This window comes from Hyaena hyaena, unplaced genomic scaffold (assembly GCF_003009895.1).
Source record: "Hyaena hyaena isolate Hyena2069 unplaced genomic scaffold, ASM300989v1 scaffold_618, whole genome shotgun sequence".
In the NCBI taxonomy this organism is placed as follows: Eukaryota; Metazoa; Chordata; class Mammalia; order Carnivora; family Hyaenidae; genus Hyaena; species Hyaena hyaena.
The window spans coordinates 318,499-335,203 of NW_024081250.1; the positions used below are offsets into that span (position 1 = coordinate 318,499).

The following is a 16,705-nucleotide window of genomic DNA, read 5'->3' on the forward strand; positions in this document are numbered from 1 at the left end:
TGCAAATATCATGGAAGACCATAGGAGATTTTTGCTTTTGTCAATTCTTCTTTTCGCTTGCTTTGCTTAGTCAAGGGAGAAGATAGGGTCCAAATCAAATAAACCAGACCCTTTGACTTCACTGGCTAAAAGGCAAGCAAAACTGATTTCTCTTCATGTTGTTTTACCCCACCATTAATTTGTATCACTAAAGAATTTTCTAGGAAAGTGCTCAGCAAACTCAAGGCTTCTCTGGTTGCCAAGCTCATGGAAACAAAGTGCTTTCTCTTAAAACTCTGAAAGAGACATTCCAAAGTAACCCACCATTAGATACCGAGCCAGCAATAGACTTCATATCTATGAAAGTAGAAAGGAGGGGAAGAAAGAAAATGCATAACATAAACAAGAACAGACAAAACCTTAAAGAGGAAGGAGAAAGGAAAACATTTAGACTCCTTGAGTGATGGAAATAAATACCAAAGCTATTAGTTTCAGTTCAAAGGACGTATCACTTTATGCTGTTTATTATTTCTTGAGGATTATTTATTTTATCTTAAAATATCCAAAGGGTAAAAGGGGTCCTGGAGGTAAGCGGCAATGAAACTGACCTGGTCGGGAGAGGGCCTGTGATTGGAATGTTGTGGCCTCCCAGGAGATCGGTGGTGGTGGTGGTGGTGGTGATGGTGGTAATGGTGGTGGTCCTCATCATAGTTGTCTGCCATCAGCTTCATTCTGTTCTGGGTCTGCACAGAATAAAAACCAGAGAAGATTCCATCAGGAGCTAGAAGGCTAGCCAAAGAGACTCAGGGCAAAATTACCACACCTATAGGGCTCCTTTTGTTCCTAATCCAGAGATTTTCATTTTTAGTCAAATTGAAACTTAATAAATAATGCACCATGCCATTTGGTAAAAGAGCTTGGACCTACATTAGATGTAAGTGCATGTTCCCCTATGTGATTTAAAAGGGGGAAAAATGGACATATACCTAAAGGTGCTTTGTTTTACATGATCAAGCGATCATACAGGTCCAGAGTAATATTATAATCACAAACTGCCAACAATCACATCCTATATCCTTCAGCAAGCGAGAGAAGGAAGTCCTGGATGAAAAGATGGGAAAGGGCTGGGCAGACACAGAACTACAGACATGTGATGGTCTTGCAAGACAAGGCAGAGGAATCCACTAAAAAGCTGCCAAATGCAAAAATAGCAGTGGAGATGGTCTGCTGCTACGATGGCTTCTAGGGAATGCTCTCTATGGACAATTTAACTGATAGTGCTTTTGGGGGAGATTGAGCAAAAGGAGCAAAGTTGATGCAGAAGAGCTGACTGTTGTAATTTATGCCCCACTGTGTTTGTCACATGAGGCACTACATGTCATGGTTTCAATTCCCAGGACACACAATTGTACTGTTTTATTATGTAAGGCAAGAAACAGACCAGCAATGAATTGACCTAACAGGGTCATAGAATCTAGAAAAATGCCTAAAGACTATGGAAAAGGGCAGATAAAGATATCCAGCCCAGAAAGCCAGGAAATGTAGAGACTACACGTGTGTATTTGGAGATAAGACTGTCTGTATTCAAGCCCTGCTCTACATCTTTGCTGGTTATGTGGTCTTTTGAGAGTTAACTATTTGTAAGCTTCATTTTTCTCAAGTATAAGATGGAGTAATGGTATCTCTCTCCGTGGGGTCACTGTGAGGAGCTAGAGATACAATGGGTTTCAAGTGTCAGTTCATGGTCCATAATAGGCTTACAGTAAAAAATAATTGCCATTATTACTATTATTCTTGCTATTGTTTACAGTAAGAAACCTCTTCTTCTTATACATGGTGTTTCCTCTGCCTGTGATATCTCCCCCAGTCACCTTCTCTCACCTCTACCTTCTGTGTCTGGCTAATTCACAATTTTTTCTCTAGGAGCCCTTTCTTGACCCTATCCCTAATGCCAGGACATGTGCAACTCCTGCTTTTCATTGCTCTGTAACTTCAGATCTACCTGTCCAACTGTCAGTAGACTTGAGGCTCTCTCTTTCCCCTGCCTCTCCCCAGAATCTAGCATAGGGCCTAGTAGATGTGAATATACTGTGCATGTTGCTGCAATGAGGGACTGAAAGAAAGAGCCAGAATTTTGAGGGATGCTACCATACTAGAGGTGACTGCACATTTGTTTTGAGCCAGGGAAGGTCACTGAGAGTTGAGGACATCTCATGAGTTGCCATAACAATCCCACTGGTGGCTTGAGATGATAGTGAACCATCAGCACTTCAGGAGACCTGGAAATCAGAGGCTGGCAGAGCTTCCAATATGCTGGAATTTTATTAGATAATATAAATAATATTTTGATAACAATTCTGGACCTAACATAGTGTATTCTTGTAGCCTGTTTCATGTACAATCTAACTTATCCTCAAAACTTTCCTGGGAGGAATTATTACTATCCTCACTTGCAACTAGAAAATCAAGGCAGAAATTTCAGCCCCCAGAGTCTCATTTCTTACATAGAACATGGAGATTTCCTGGGTCTTCCAATTCTCAATATCTAGCCTTTGCTCTTAGCCATGCCACTAGCAGAAAAGACAAACAGCTAATCAAAAGAAACAGCTTTCCCATAGATGCTGTGGTTCTGTTAAGTTTTGGAAACACTTCATATCCCAGTTCTATCTGCCAATGGATGTCTCATGATTTACTCACCCCGTTTTGAAAAATGTATACGATATTCGAAAGTCCCATAGAGGGTGTAAAAAATGCATGTATATGGTTAAAAACAATAAAAATAGAGGGAAAAGTCCACCTAACAATTAAATAAAAATCCCAGGCAACCTTTGGCAGCTGATAGCATTTTCATTCTTCTCTTGCCTATTTAAAGTGTCAGAAGACCCAATGGGCAAGTTACAGGTTGTGAGAAAGAGCAGGTCAGTGGAGCTGTTGCTGACCAAATACTGAGAGTCCCCTCATTCGGCCTGCCCTCCTACAAGAGATGCTGAAATTCAGTGTTCACGCCTGAAACTCCAGCATTGTCAGGAACCTGTACTTTTGAACCCATGAACCAATAAATCTGAAATTGTTTCTTCTAACAGAATTCTGAGAGCCTGAAGGGAGCTGTAAGACCTGCCATGGTCAAGAAGGAAGGGGCTCACCCAAGAATGAGCGATGAAGCCTAAATGAACAAATAATAACTCTGCTATTGTAAGCATCATAATGTCCTTATCCTTTGGGGAAGCTCCTGTGATTTTATGAGATTATTTTCTTACCAGCAACAAGCCTAAAGTTTCCTACCTTTGAACTGTATCCCATAAAAGAATGTACAAGCTAAACAAGATGCTATATGCAGTCCTAAATGTGTCTGCTGAAATGAGGTGTTGGAGAATAGGCATGTCATGGGATAAAGACTGTAAATGAATGATGTCATCTTTCCAATTTGGTGCTGAAATATAAATAAACCATGTTGTTCATGTGAATACCAGATCTGGGGGAAATGTACACAGAGCAATTGTGAGCGGAAGAGGCTTCTTTTGATTAGTCTGGACTGGAAGAGAAGAGTGTGAACCAGAGATGAATAATGAGAATTTGGCCTGATACTCTAGACCATTTTTATTTATCTTGCTTGTAACATATCCCCTAAACTGTGACCGATTTCTTACAGGCTGGTTGCTAGTTTTCCCTTGTATAAAAAAAGTTTGACCAATTCTGCTCACTTAATATGAAACTGAAAATGGATCTCTTTTAACTTATTTTTATTTTTTATGTTCATTTATTTATTTTTGAGAGAGACAGAGACAGCATGAGTCAGGGAGGGGCAGAGAGAGAGAGGGAGAGAGAGAATCCCAAGCAGGGTTCTTGCTGCCAGCACAGAGCCCAAAGTGGGGCTCAAACTCACGAAATTGTGAGACCGTGATCTGAGCCAAAACCAAGAGTCGGATGCTTAAACGACTGAGCCACCCAGGTGCCACTCTTTTAATTTTTTTTTTTTAAATCAACATTACCTATCCTCATCTCCACCCAATTACATTGGCTTCCTAACATACCAAGAATGGTCTGGAAGGGTGATAAGACATGGATAAATCTCCCTTGAAGATCGATGGAAGAAAAACTGTAGAAAATTGTAACAAGGATAGCACATGTTCAGATAATTCCAGACACGCTTACTGTGTGACTCCATGTACAATGGTTCATATCCCTGCAGTCGACAGATACACAAGGTACCCACCACAAAGCCTTAAATAGCAGTTCTGTGCAGTCATAACTGGAATCTCGGGAAAACTATTGTTAGAGAGAGGGAGAGCTTCCCACAGCACTACACTTGGGAACTCGTGGACTCATTTAGCAATGCATTTTTATTTCCTTTTCAGTGTCTACCAAACTGCTGACCTGACACGTTTGCCTTTGGCTAACTGTGTTATATTCATTTTACTACATTATGTCATGACTGCTAAGACAGATTTAATCAGATTTTATTTTCCACTTCCTCTTTCTTCCAGGCGCCACCTTATTTCTCTAGGGCGAAAGACTCCTCTAACAGCTCTCCCGCTGCACTCTTGCCTCCCACTGAACACAGTCCATAGCTGGAGTGATATCAGGGCCCGTTTGTCCCTGGCTTCAAGCTCCTCAGAGGCTCCCCACTGCCCTCAGGAAGAGAGTCCCAGCTCCTCCACAGCTAACAAAGCTCTTGGGCAGTAACTGTTTGCTGTTCATTCCCAGCCTCACCTCTCTGGCTCCCTATGCCCCGCCCTGGGATGTATCATTCACAGTTCCAGTCATGCTCTTCATTCCCTCTCCCGTCACCTGAGTTATACCTGTTAATTCTCTGGTCTTAGCTTTAACACCATCACCTCCAGGAATGCCTTCTCTGAGCCTGCCGCAGAAGGGATTAAGTACTCTTCCACTGCCTTCCCTAGGATCATGTACTCACCTCCAAGCTCCCCCCCTTCCATCACAGCACTTATCCCAATGAATGGTAAATAATCATGTGCTCTTTTGGCTTTCTCCAACACTAGGTTGAAATTCTCTTAAGGAAAGCACTATGTCTGAGTCCTTGTAATTAACAACTGGCACAGAGTCTGGTGCATATGTAGTGAATAAATGTGTGGATGTATGAAGGAATGAATAAAATGGGTATAGACTACTTTGGAACAGATGAAAGGGAAAAGTACACAGTTAGCTTCTATGATGAGCCAGTTGCGTATATAACTCTTCATGTGATAGTTTAATTCTTCCTATTGTGTATTATTTGTTTTTGGTTGATGTTCTTGGGAATGGGAGTACAGGTTAAATGTATAGTTTCGGGGCTGCTGGGAAAGTTGGTTTTCTTCAAGATGTATTCCATTCTTTAGAAAATAGACCCAGTGAAATACTCCATGTCCCTGGTTAACTTACCTCATTAATAATAAAAGGTTTGGGGGTGTTAGAGGATTCATTTCCTTACTATCCACTAGGTTTTAGAAGAGCAGGAGCCTTTAGAATACTTTTGTTAGTACCAAAAGTCAACCATGGAAAACTGAAACTTTATCCATTAACTAAAATCCCTGATGAACACCATCTGTGAAAAGGTGCCATATACTCCATCTCTTTGACATTTCTGAAGAGTTTATCCAAGGAGCTCTTGAAACAAAATGAAAATCCTTGATTGACTAGTAATAGATTCAATAGCTTAATGGCAATATGTAGCTATAAAAGTGTAATATTAAAACTGCCTCTAAAAATATTTTAGCAAGGTGGCAATAATGAACTATGCTTTGATCAGTCATCTGGATCAAGTTAACAATAAAACCTTCATGAATATGGTTTAAATAAGAAAAAAATATAATAAGATTTGTTGCTATGGGATATGGAGATAATACCATACAATAGCAATTACACTTTCTTCTATCAGATTTTCTTTTCTCCCTCTTTCCTGCCAGGGAAATCTGAAATAGTCCAGAACTCTTCTACTGGTCTTGTTTCTGCCAAATCAGAGCAAGGTCAACAGTTCTTGTCTCAGAGCAAAAGATGGAGAAACCAGACAACAACTGGTCAGTGAGGAGGGGAGGGATTTCCTGTACATCCACCAGGCGCACATGGCAATGAATCATAATTGAGTGGGGTCTGGGTTCCAATGCTTGGGTCACTCTTGGAGGACAAAATGAAGAAGCAGGATGAAGAAGCTATTACGGGAGTGTGCCGCATTGGGGAACTTTACGGGATTAAGTAAGAATCAGTGATAGAAAGGCTTCCACTATGAACACTGCACAGAAATTCATTCAACACTTACCAAACTTCTCTAGCCATAAAAAACAATGATGTGCCAAGCTAAGTGTTTGGTTAGTATGCTTTCGTTGACTCTTTGCTTTGAGATAGCTATTCTTATCAGCCTTCTTTTATAGTTGAGAAACCCAAACCCATCATTGCTCAGCTCTACTCACTGGAGGAACAGGACAGAAACCCAGGTTTCTGACTCCAGAGTCCTATAGTAATACGGTGAAGCATAAGGTCCCAGGCCAGAGACTCAGGACAGACAAAGCAAAGATAAATAAGACGTGAGGAATTAGAGGAGTATGACACAATATGGAAAGGAAAACAAGAGGGAAGAGTTTGGTTTACATAAATATCCAGAGGCTGGAAAAAACCCCTCCAGTTGAGGGCAGGGGCATCAAGCAAAGCTCCATAGGTCAAGACTATGAACTAAGACTATGAACTAAGACTTGAAGTTGGCATGGATATGAGTATAAAGAAGAGTAGGCTGGGGAAATTCCATGATAAACTCACCTTGAGAGGAAAAACAGATCAACAGAGGGACTGGAATCCAAGAAGATGTGAGAGAGGTGTGTGTGTGTGTGTGTGTGTGTGTGTGTGCGTGTTGCTTTCTTCATTCCTGTATTGGATGTGGGTAGAATAGATAACATATTTGAGATGATAATTCACTATCTTATTTCTCAAAAGACCTTATCAACTTGGGATATTTGGGAAGGAATTTAAGATAGAGCAATAGTCATATGCTCACACATGTCAATCCATGACATCTCTGGGAAAAGGAGCCAGGCTCTAGACATCTATGATTTACAACTGTCTACACAATCTACTGCTACAATAGCAGTCCTGCCTTGAAAACTGGTCTGATAGCCTCCAATTCATTCAGCTGATCAGTCCTTTCTACCAACCATCTGCCTCCCAACTTTGTTGAAGGCTCTCCCTCAACAAAGGGAAAATTTTTTTGTTATAAAAAAATGTTTTTTTTTTTATAAACAGAAAATTAGTAGGTCACCATGGAGAGTTTAGAAGCTATTTTTGCTATCTACTCATTAAATATCCTTATTTTATTTTATTTTTAATTATAATAGAGAATGTCATATCCTCTTGTCTACCCTAGAAGTCACTTGCAGCTTGAATGGGCAGTTCTGGATGTGCTGCTATCTTCCCACCTCAAATCCAGGTACCTCTCTGCCTGAAGTCTTCCTCTGGCCACAGGTGCAGGTTTGGCCAGGGATCAGGGCAGACCAGAGTGTGGGGGAGTTCACGTCCTTACAACAATGCTCAGTCTATGAGGGAGGGAGGTGATGGATAAATAACCAAGGTCCCAGTCCTTTTGTGGGACCATCCTATGGTGTGTTTCAGAATCTCTCAAAAGGTTCTAGCAGACTGGAGCCCTGGATGATTATATCAGGACAGCACATAGTAATAATTCACCTTCATTGGCATTTTGATGTCTTGTCTCACTTTTCAATTTTCTCACCATGCTTCTTGGGATCACCTCCCAAATAAATCACCTGCACCAAAACTTTGTTTCTGGGTGTTTTTTTGTGAGAATCCCAGCAAATGGTTAACAAGCCTTTGTCTAACTTTTGCACAGGACTAACGTCCCTGTGACTACGAGGCCTTTTGAGATTTCTCATCACTGGGGAACACTGATCTCCCATCTTTTTAAGGGGAGTAACATAGGCCTGGCACTAATTCTATTTCTGCCAAATATTTAATATAGACTCAGGCTGAATTACTTTTCCACGAGCCTGAGTTTCCGTATCTATAAAATGGGCAAGAGAAGAAAGAATGTCTTTAGCATGAACCAAACCCCACATGGGTAAGATGCCAGTCTACTGTTTGTATTCCTTGTTGTACATTTTGCTGTTTTCTTTCTTTTTTCCTTCTAAAATCAAGGGAGAGAAATTATTCTGGTAAACTAATCCTGCTGCCACTGTAGGAACCTGAGGAATTCCAGGAAAGGTTGTAGACAACAATTGTAGGGAAAGCATGCTTGCCTCTGTTCTACTACCACCCAGTACAGCCCATGGGGGAGAATTATCTACAGAGAAAGAGTACTATGTGCTCTGCCAGTAATGGGGAGGTTAGGATTCTTCACAGTGGCAGGAAAAAAGACCAGCAAAATGAGATGGAGTCACCTGTAAATATCAGTGATGATAACCAATGCTTCCCTAGGCCTGCTGTGTGCCAAGCACAGCAACTTTGTCAAGCAACTTTGCTGTTGTCATCTAATTTAGTCCATTACACAAACAGTGATGTAGGTTGGAGGTGGGGGGGCATATTCAAAAAAAATTTTTTTTTTGAGAGAGAGAGAAAGAGTGAGCATGAGTGGCGGAGAGGGGGGAGAGAATCAAGCAGGCTCCACACTCAGTATGGAGCCCAATGTGGGGATCCCTTGACTATGAGATCATGACCTGAGTCAAAGTCAAAAGTTGAATGCTTAACTGAGTGTGAGCCACTCAGGCACCCCTCAAAATCTTTAATAGCTGCTTTAACAGGGGCAGAAACCCATGAGAACCAAGAGTGACTCACATGCCAATGACCTGGATGTCAGTACTGTAGAGGCTGTTAGTATCCCCACTTTAGAGATGATAAAACTGAGGTTTAGAAAGATTAGGAAGTTTACCCAAGATCACATAACTAGTAGTTTTGGAACTCTAATTCCAGAGCCTTGTATGTAACCACTGTACCCATCTGTAAGGACTGAAACCTGCATTAAGAAAAAAAAAAAAAAAAGATGGATCTTGGAAAGGGCTCCAACTCTCTACACATTGATGCCAGAGCTGAGAAGAGAAGCAGTTCACTTCATTGATTTTTTTTTTCACTTCATTGATTTTAAAGTTCTCTGAAAACAATGAGACTCAGACATACTATAAAATCTTGATTGAGCCTCAAAGGAGTCCATGTTGCTGACCGACCCTAATATAAATTTGAAAGTCATTATCTAGAATCCATACTAACTTTTGATGGCTTAACAAATTCGGTTTTGAAGCTAGGCTAGGATATTAGCAACTGCAGACAGCCAAGGAATTTCTAACATCCTGAGCACTGTTGGAGGTGGTGGGGTCTGAGGGGGAAGGGAAAAACTCTAGAAATTTCTACCACAAAGTTACTTAGTTAAGCACAGGTCTGTTTAATTAAGTAGTGGGCAGCACATGCTATACTTAGCTTTTAAACACTTGTAAAGTCCTCTTCATTCATTTATCTTACTTGTCACTGACAAGCTCTTCAAGGACTGTAACAGTATGCAGAGCATGAAGAGCCTGGGTAAACAACGCATATTTTATGTGGAGTCTAAACTATTTCAACTCACAGAGTCAATAGAGGGTCTCTGAAAAAAAAAAAAACAAAAAAACAGACTGTCCTTCTAACTAAGGATGCATTCTGTGCATGGTCTATTATGAGTTTCTTTATAAAGTGAGCTTCAAAAAACAAATCCTAATTTTTTAACTAAAAAGAAAAAGTGGTGGGGATAGAAAGAAAGGAAGGAAGGGAGGAAGAAAGGAAGGATAAAGGGAAAGAAAGAAGACAGATGAAAAAGGAAAAGAAAAAAAGAAGAAAGAAACAGAAGAGGCTATATGCAGGCATTGGGATTCAGACTCTATAACTGTGTTGACAGGGAAGTCAAGGTCTTCATTCAATTCTGTATGCCAACAAATATTTACTATCACTGGCCTAGGCAGAACTGGCATTACCACACATGATATCATCAACTAATGAATTAAAAAACAAAAACAAAAACCAGTGTCTAGCCTACCAGAATTGGCCAAGAGACTGGAAAATGACAGTGAGTGATGATTTCAAGGAGAACTTGAAGGACCTGAGTAGCCCAGCAGCACCTCAGGAAGGGACAGAGAGTCTTACAAGGTGAGGGCTGAGAAGCAGTGTCCACATACCTGGAGATATGCAAGAAGATTCACAGGGAGTAAACGGACTTTGTAGTAGTTATGGATTTACTTTAAAATGCACGTGAATATAACAAGCACATCAAACACAGAATTCATACAAATTATTTCAGAAGACATGGAAAACATTGGGAAGATGGTTCTCAAAATGACTGAAGCCTGAGACACCCTCATCAAGAAGAAAGAGCAGAGCAGCTGAGAATGGACTGGGTTGAAGACAGCAGAGTCTGGAATTTGGAGTAGCCCAGGGAAAACGAATGCATCCCCAGCAACTGTCAGAGGACAGAAGGACATTCTCCAGGGGCTTTTGACCTCAACACAGAACTGGGAGCAAATGGAACCTGTGCCTGCTCCCAGTTCTGAAGCTGAGTGGGAGGGCATCAACCCAAGACCTTCTCTGCACCTCAGCCCCTTCAAAACAAAACAAATGACAACAAAAGGGGGAAAGAGGGAGGGTGTGAGTGACGCAAAACATGTGGCGGGGCTGCTGGCCACGCTGCACACAGGGAGAAACCCAGGGAGGGGTGGGGAGGCAAGAACAGAGGTTTGGCAGGGTGCAGGGGCCTGATGGCGGAGAGCAGAAGGAAGACAGCTTAGGCCCTGGACAGAGAACAAACCCCTCTTTCCAGCTGCTCTCACACTTGGGTAAAACAATTGGAGATAATGTAAACACGCTCATTAGTAGTTTTCCAATCAGTTGGAAAACAAATGAGAAGAGAGAAATGGCAGTGGAGTGTCCCAAATACCAAAATTATGAAACATCCCCTCTGGCGTTTATCTCCTCATTGGGCTGTTCGCTGTTTGGATTTCAGTGCCCTTACTAGCTTTATATGGGATACTCCAAACTGACTCTAGCTAGCACCAATTCACTTCTACGTGGAAAAGAGTGTGAGTCACATATTCTACTCTGGGAAGGTCTCAGTGCCCCCTCACTGCCCCCCCACCCCCGCCCTTGGACGCGCAGACACAACAGGCACATCATTCGCGGGTACACTCACCTGCTTCTTGAGCTGATATTCCCCCAGCACACAAAAATGAAAACTCATCCATAACCACCATCTCTTCTCCTGTGAAAACCTACCCCCAAAGAACAAAGTAGAACTCTTGGGTTTCTGAGTCTGACAGAAATCCAATTTCCAATTTCATCCTTTCGATGAAATTAGGTTCTGATTTCATCTGGAGAATGCCCAGTGTGTTTTATCATGTTCCCCTCACCTCCACCCCATCACTGCCCCCACTGTCCCCAACATTAGATTAAATTCATCAGATAGATGCATTGTGAAAATACATCTTGTTTAGGGTAGAATCCAAAAAGCCTGATTTTCTATCATCCTGAAGTGAAATACTGTAAGTAGTAAACACCCAAATGTACTTAAACTTGAATCCAATCAGAAGCAGATATTAAAGTACATAATGAATGTTTCTTCACAACACTAGGAGATGGTGGGTAACTGGACAGTTGAGGTGGTCTCTCTCTCTCTTTTAATGTTTATTTCTTTATTTTCAGAGAGAGAGAGAGAGAGAGAGAGGGTGTAAGGGCGGTGCAGAAAGAGACAGAGACAGAGAATCCCAAGCAGATTCCATGCTATCAGCACAGAGTCCATAACTGGGCTTAGGCTCATGAACCCTAAGATCTGACCTGAGCCAAAATCAAGAGTCAGTCACTTAACTGACTGAACCACCCAGAGGCCCTGCTATGATCTCTTCTAAGACTTGAGAATTTCAGGAGCCATCTCATATCTCTCTCCTAAGAATGATGACTTACCGGAATAATCCAGATTCATGGCAATGTTAGTGCTGGGCCACACCTTCAATCAATGAATCCAAGTTTATCATTTTATTGAAAGAGAGACTGAGGCTCCAAGAGCCAAACACAGGAGAAAGCCCTAAAATACTTGACTATTGGCTCCAGGCCCTTCCTATGCCCCAAGCTGCCTTCCCATTGATTTGCATGTGTAGACAAGTCCACCATGCCATGACCAGTAACACCACAGACCACCTTATGTCTTTGGTTTTGCATTCCAAAGTACTATGGTATTAATTTCCATTCTTGCAGTCTGAACAGCATCAAACACCTAATCATCCTGGTCTCAATGCCTACAGATAGGTTAAGGAATTTTCCATTTTCTTTGAGATATGAGTCTTAGTTCTCTAGCAGACCTACTGATTTAGCTTTATAATTTCTTCTTTTTTATAGCATTTATTAGTTTCTTAATTATATAAAGCATATATGCTAGCTGTGAAAAATTAAATAGCATAAAAGACTTTATGAAAAGAAAAGTAATATACCCTCTCTGTCTACCCCAATATCTATTCCCACTGTTAAGGTTTTTTGCATTTTACCAGACAATTTTTATGCAAGCACAGACACTTGCACATACTCCTCTAGAAATAAAATGCCCAATATGTCTTGACCAGCCTTCCATATCAAGATCATGTAGAGTGACCTCATTTCTAATGGTTACACATTATTCCATTCCGTACATGTGCTTTTATTTACCAATCTTCTATTGATGTACTAAAATAGTGGGCAGAACTCTTTATTCTTCAAAGCTGTATCCCAAGCACCTAAAACACTGCCTGGCAAACAGTAAATGTTTGTTGAATGAATAAATGAATGAATGAGTGAATGGGTGAGGGACATTTGGGTCATTTCGTTTTTCATTATTCCAAAAATGTTTAAAGAATATGTTTCCAAAGGGACAGTTTTGTCTGTCCTCATGTGCTTGTTCTATCAAGGATGGGTGCTGAAAGAGCTTATAAAAGCTGTTTCTACAATGTGCTGGGAAAAGAGATTCAGGAGCGATCCCTGGAATAGAGTATACACATTTTAAACCGTGAAAGATATCACCAAATTTCCCTTCAGAAATGTTGGCCAACTTCCAGTCTGCGTCTCTTTCCCCAGACTGTGCCAACACAGATTCTCTTCAAATTCTAATCTTCAAAAATCTAATACATGAAAAACTGTATCACATTCATATTTCCTTCAATATAATGTGAGGATGAGCATCTTTTCCTACATTTATTGGCTGTTTCTATTTCACTATCTGTGAGCCTCCTTTTATGTCCTTTTGGCCACATTGTGGGAGGGGCTGGGGGACATTTCTCTTATTGGTTGTAACAACAGTTGCATATTTTTAAAAAAAATTAGCGAGAGCTCCTTTCAGAAAGACGAGAACCTAAGTAAAAGTTGGAAGAAAGCAACTACGAGCAGGCTATGTGGGGAAAGGGAAATGTGCACAGACAGGCTGGATTTGAGGATGCCGGGGAACCTCTGATTACTGGAGCACATCAGCATGTGGAATGTTCACTTGAGCAGGAGAGAAAAGGGGGGAGTATGAGCCAGTTGGTGTGCTGGGATGCAAACAGAGCTGGCCCCCTTCCCACTGAGCCCCAGCCCCAGCCCCAGCAAGCCGGTAGTGGTTATAGGTGGAACATTAGCAGGAGTCCCAGTGTGAGCAGTTAACATGGTGCTTCACTTCTCTGCAAAAGGCTTATGGGTGTCTTCAAAGTCTGGGCCATCCATCCATGGGAGAGTACTGGGCATGTGAATGCCACTCATCATGCATGTGTTGGTGGGAAGAATCTAATACAACTTATTTCCCCAAAAAGGAATTCCCTGTGTAGCAGTGCTGGTGGATACATTACCTAGCAATGGGAAACTTGATACCTTACAAGACGATATATTAAATGGCTTAAAGGGGTGTCTTCCCTCCCTTGTTCCTGACATATTTTGAGCGTTTTGGCTGCCGTTTCAGTCCACTTGTCCTATCTGCTTTTTGGGAGGGGCCCGGGTTTTTAGATATTTCAATGCAGTTATGCCTACTATCTCTAGCTCACCTAGCCTAATCATTCTTTGTTCTCTCTACTGATCATTCTCTACTTCTCCTTGTCTCCTTTATGTACCCCATCACACATGGAGTCATTACAGTGTGTCAGGGCTGCTCTAAGAGAATAAGTCCATGAACAGAGTCTGAATAATCCAAGTCTTCACATGTGTCCTTAACCTGCATTAAACACTATTTTAAAATAATTAATATACTCCTATGTTGCCTTAATCTTTTTAACATCTGCTGGGTAATGATGACTCATATTCAAATTTAAAATTGATTAAACTCACATCCCGATGGCCAGTTTCCCTTTCATTTATACACACACACACACATAAACACATGTGCACACACACAAGACACATGCAGCATGTGCATGCCAGAATTTTAATTCTAAGCATAAACTTCATTCTTTTTCTTATTGAATATTTGCTTTGACTTTGCCTAACTAAATTTGGGTCTATCATTCCATCCTGGTGAGATATTTCTCAATTCTAACTATGTCTTCCACTGTTTTAGGTAACCTTCCCAGCTTTGAGCCATCACATTTTCAAAAAGTGTGTTTTCAAAGATAATATAATTAGATTCATGTACATGCTGGAAGAACAGAGCCCAGAACTTCTGGCAATCTTTCTGTAGAGGTGACAGGATTCCCTAATCAACCAGCCTAGGGTGGAGTTGTTCAAACAATAAGTCCATCCAACTGGACCACTCTTTAGTCCTTATTTCTGCATCTGGTCCAAAAAAAAAAAAAAAAGAAGAATACAAATACAAATGCCTAGCTGAAATCCTGGTACCTTGTGTCTATGGCATTCCCTCAACCTACCTTTATATTGATCTTATCAAAAAACAAAGTGAGCTTAGCATTACTTAATCTTAGCAAACAAATAAGAATCTTAGCAATTGCTGATTTTATTTGAGGTTTCACAAACCATAGATTGAATAACTTGTTCTGGAATCTGGGTGTGGATCAATATCAAACTTACAGTATTTCATAAACATTTGCCTCTGAGGCATTTAGAAGTGAAATTCTGGAGATGGGTAAAATTCAGAAAATCCTAAGAAATAGGGAAGTTGGTTTCCCTGTTCTTTAGGTGCTTTTATCCACTGTTGGCAGGATTGTAAATTAGAATAAACTTTCTCAAGGGCAATTTGGTACTATGTATTAAAATTCAAAATATGCATGCCCTGGGGTAAAAGAGTGTCTTCTTAAAAAGAAAGTTAGACAGGTACACAGGGATGAAAAGGATAAAAGGATATTCACTGGGATGTTGATCACAGTAGCAGTGAATGGGAAGTAACCAAAATGTTCACCCATCAGGATTTTGTTGAACAAATTATTGAATATCCATTGTCATAAATGGAATTCTCAGAAAACATTCAAGAGTAATAGATACTTATATTCACCAGAAGGAAAAAATATCATAACAAAGAGTTGAATGGAAGGAGAAGGAGATGGTAGAACAACATGTTCATATAAAATAATACATAAATATCTATATTTAAACACATCTGCAGGTTTATATATGTAGGCATGTACGTGGATACATATATACATACATATATATGTGAAAAAAGCCCTGAAAGATGAACACCAAATATTGCCAAGTGCTTGGATTTCAGGCAGTTTACTTGCTCCTTTATTCCTTTCTAAATTATCTGAATATTCAATAAATTACAGGAAATAAGAAATGAAACAATAAAAATGATTTCTCTGCTCCATATATAAAAATGCTGAGATATAAATTTTTCTCTAATTAGAAGGAAATAGGGTCAAAGTCATTTTAGTTGAGGGGAATGGACTCCTGAGACTGAGGCTGTCTTAGTCCCCTGAAGTCTTCTGTTTCTGTGCACTTTGATAGTCCAGGGTTAAATGGAGCCCTGCCTTGTTGGCTACAGATCTCCTTTCGGCCTGGTCCTTGCAGACTCTAGCAAGCTAACACGGCAAGCTCCTCCATGAGAGGCATTTAACAAACCTGGCCCCTTTCAAACACTGAAGAATGCATGTACTTCACAACTGCACTGAGAGGCATGGCTGGGGCTGTGTAGCACAGATGGTTGGAAGGGGAAAAGTTCCCAAGTCCCTGTCAGGCTCTGAACCAGTGCACCACTGCCAAGCTCAAGTCCTCCCCCAGGAGCCCTGGAGCCCTCAGCTGGATCAAGTCACTGTCCATTCGAGTTCTGCATCATGGGCCAAAGACTGGGCGTATCTCTTTGCTGGGTCTTTTCAAATTGGGAGAGTTAATAGTACAGCTCCAAGTTCAGGAAATTTCTTGTAATAATATGACATTGCAGTAATGTATAGGCTAAAGTCATGCAAAAAATATTTGTTTCATTCCCACACTCTAAAACTTGGTAATTATATAGGAGCTTGGACATTAAGGACCCAGACATAAAGGAGTGGGTTAAAAGCATAATTATGGCTCAGAAACAGCATGAGCCTGGGGACATTTCAGGCCAGGTCCTACTCAACAAAACAAAACAAAACAAAACAAAACAAAACAAACCAGCACCCAAAATCAAATGGTAGGCCCTCTCTCTCTCTTTCCCATTTTGGGAAATAATCCATTAACAAAATAATGTACCATAATGATTATTTAGAAACAGACATGAGATGGAAACTGGCAGCAAAATAAAGTCTTTAGTTCAGGGATTTTAAGGTTAATGGCCCAAGGATTCTCAGGTCCTGAAGCTTTATAGGACATTATTTGAAATTTGTGCTACAGAGGAAAGACTTCAAATTTCCATCTATCA

At 40.7% G+C, this 16,705-nt stretch overlaps 1 protein-coding gene across 1 annotated transcript in view; it reads right to left on the bottom strand.

The window, feature by feature from the left end:
* The window catches only part of ERC2 (ELKS/RAB6-interacting/CAST family member 2), a 903,427-nt gene that overhangs the window by 186,834 nt on the left and 699,888 nt on the right, over nucleotides 1-16,705 (bottom strand). Inside the window, exon 15 of the mRNA XM_039257435.1 lies at nucleotides 588-722. Coding sequence (XP_039113366.1) covers nucleotides 588-722 — 135 coding nt within the window. The remainder of the gene's footprint in view (nucleotides 1-587; nucleotides 723-16,705) is intronic.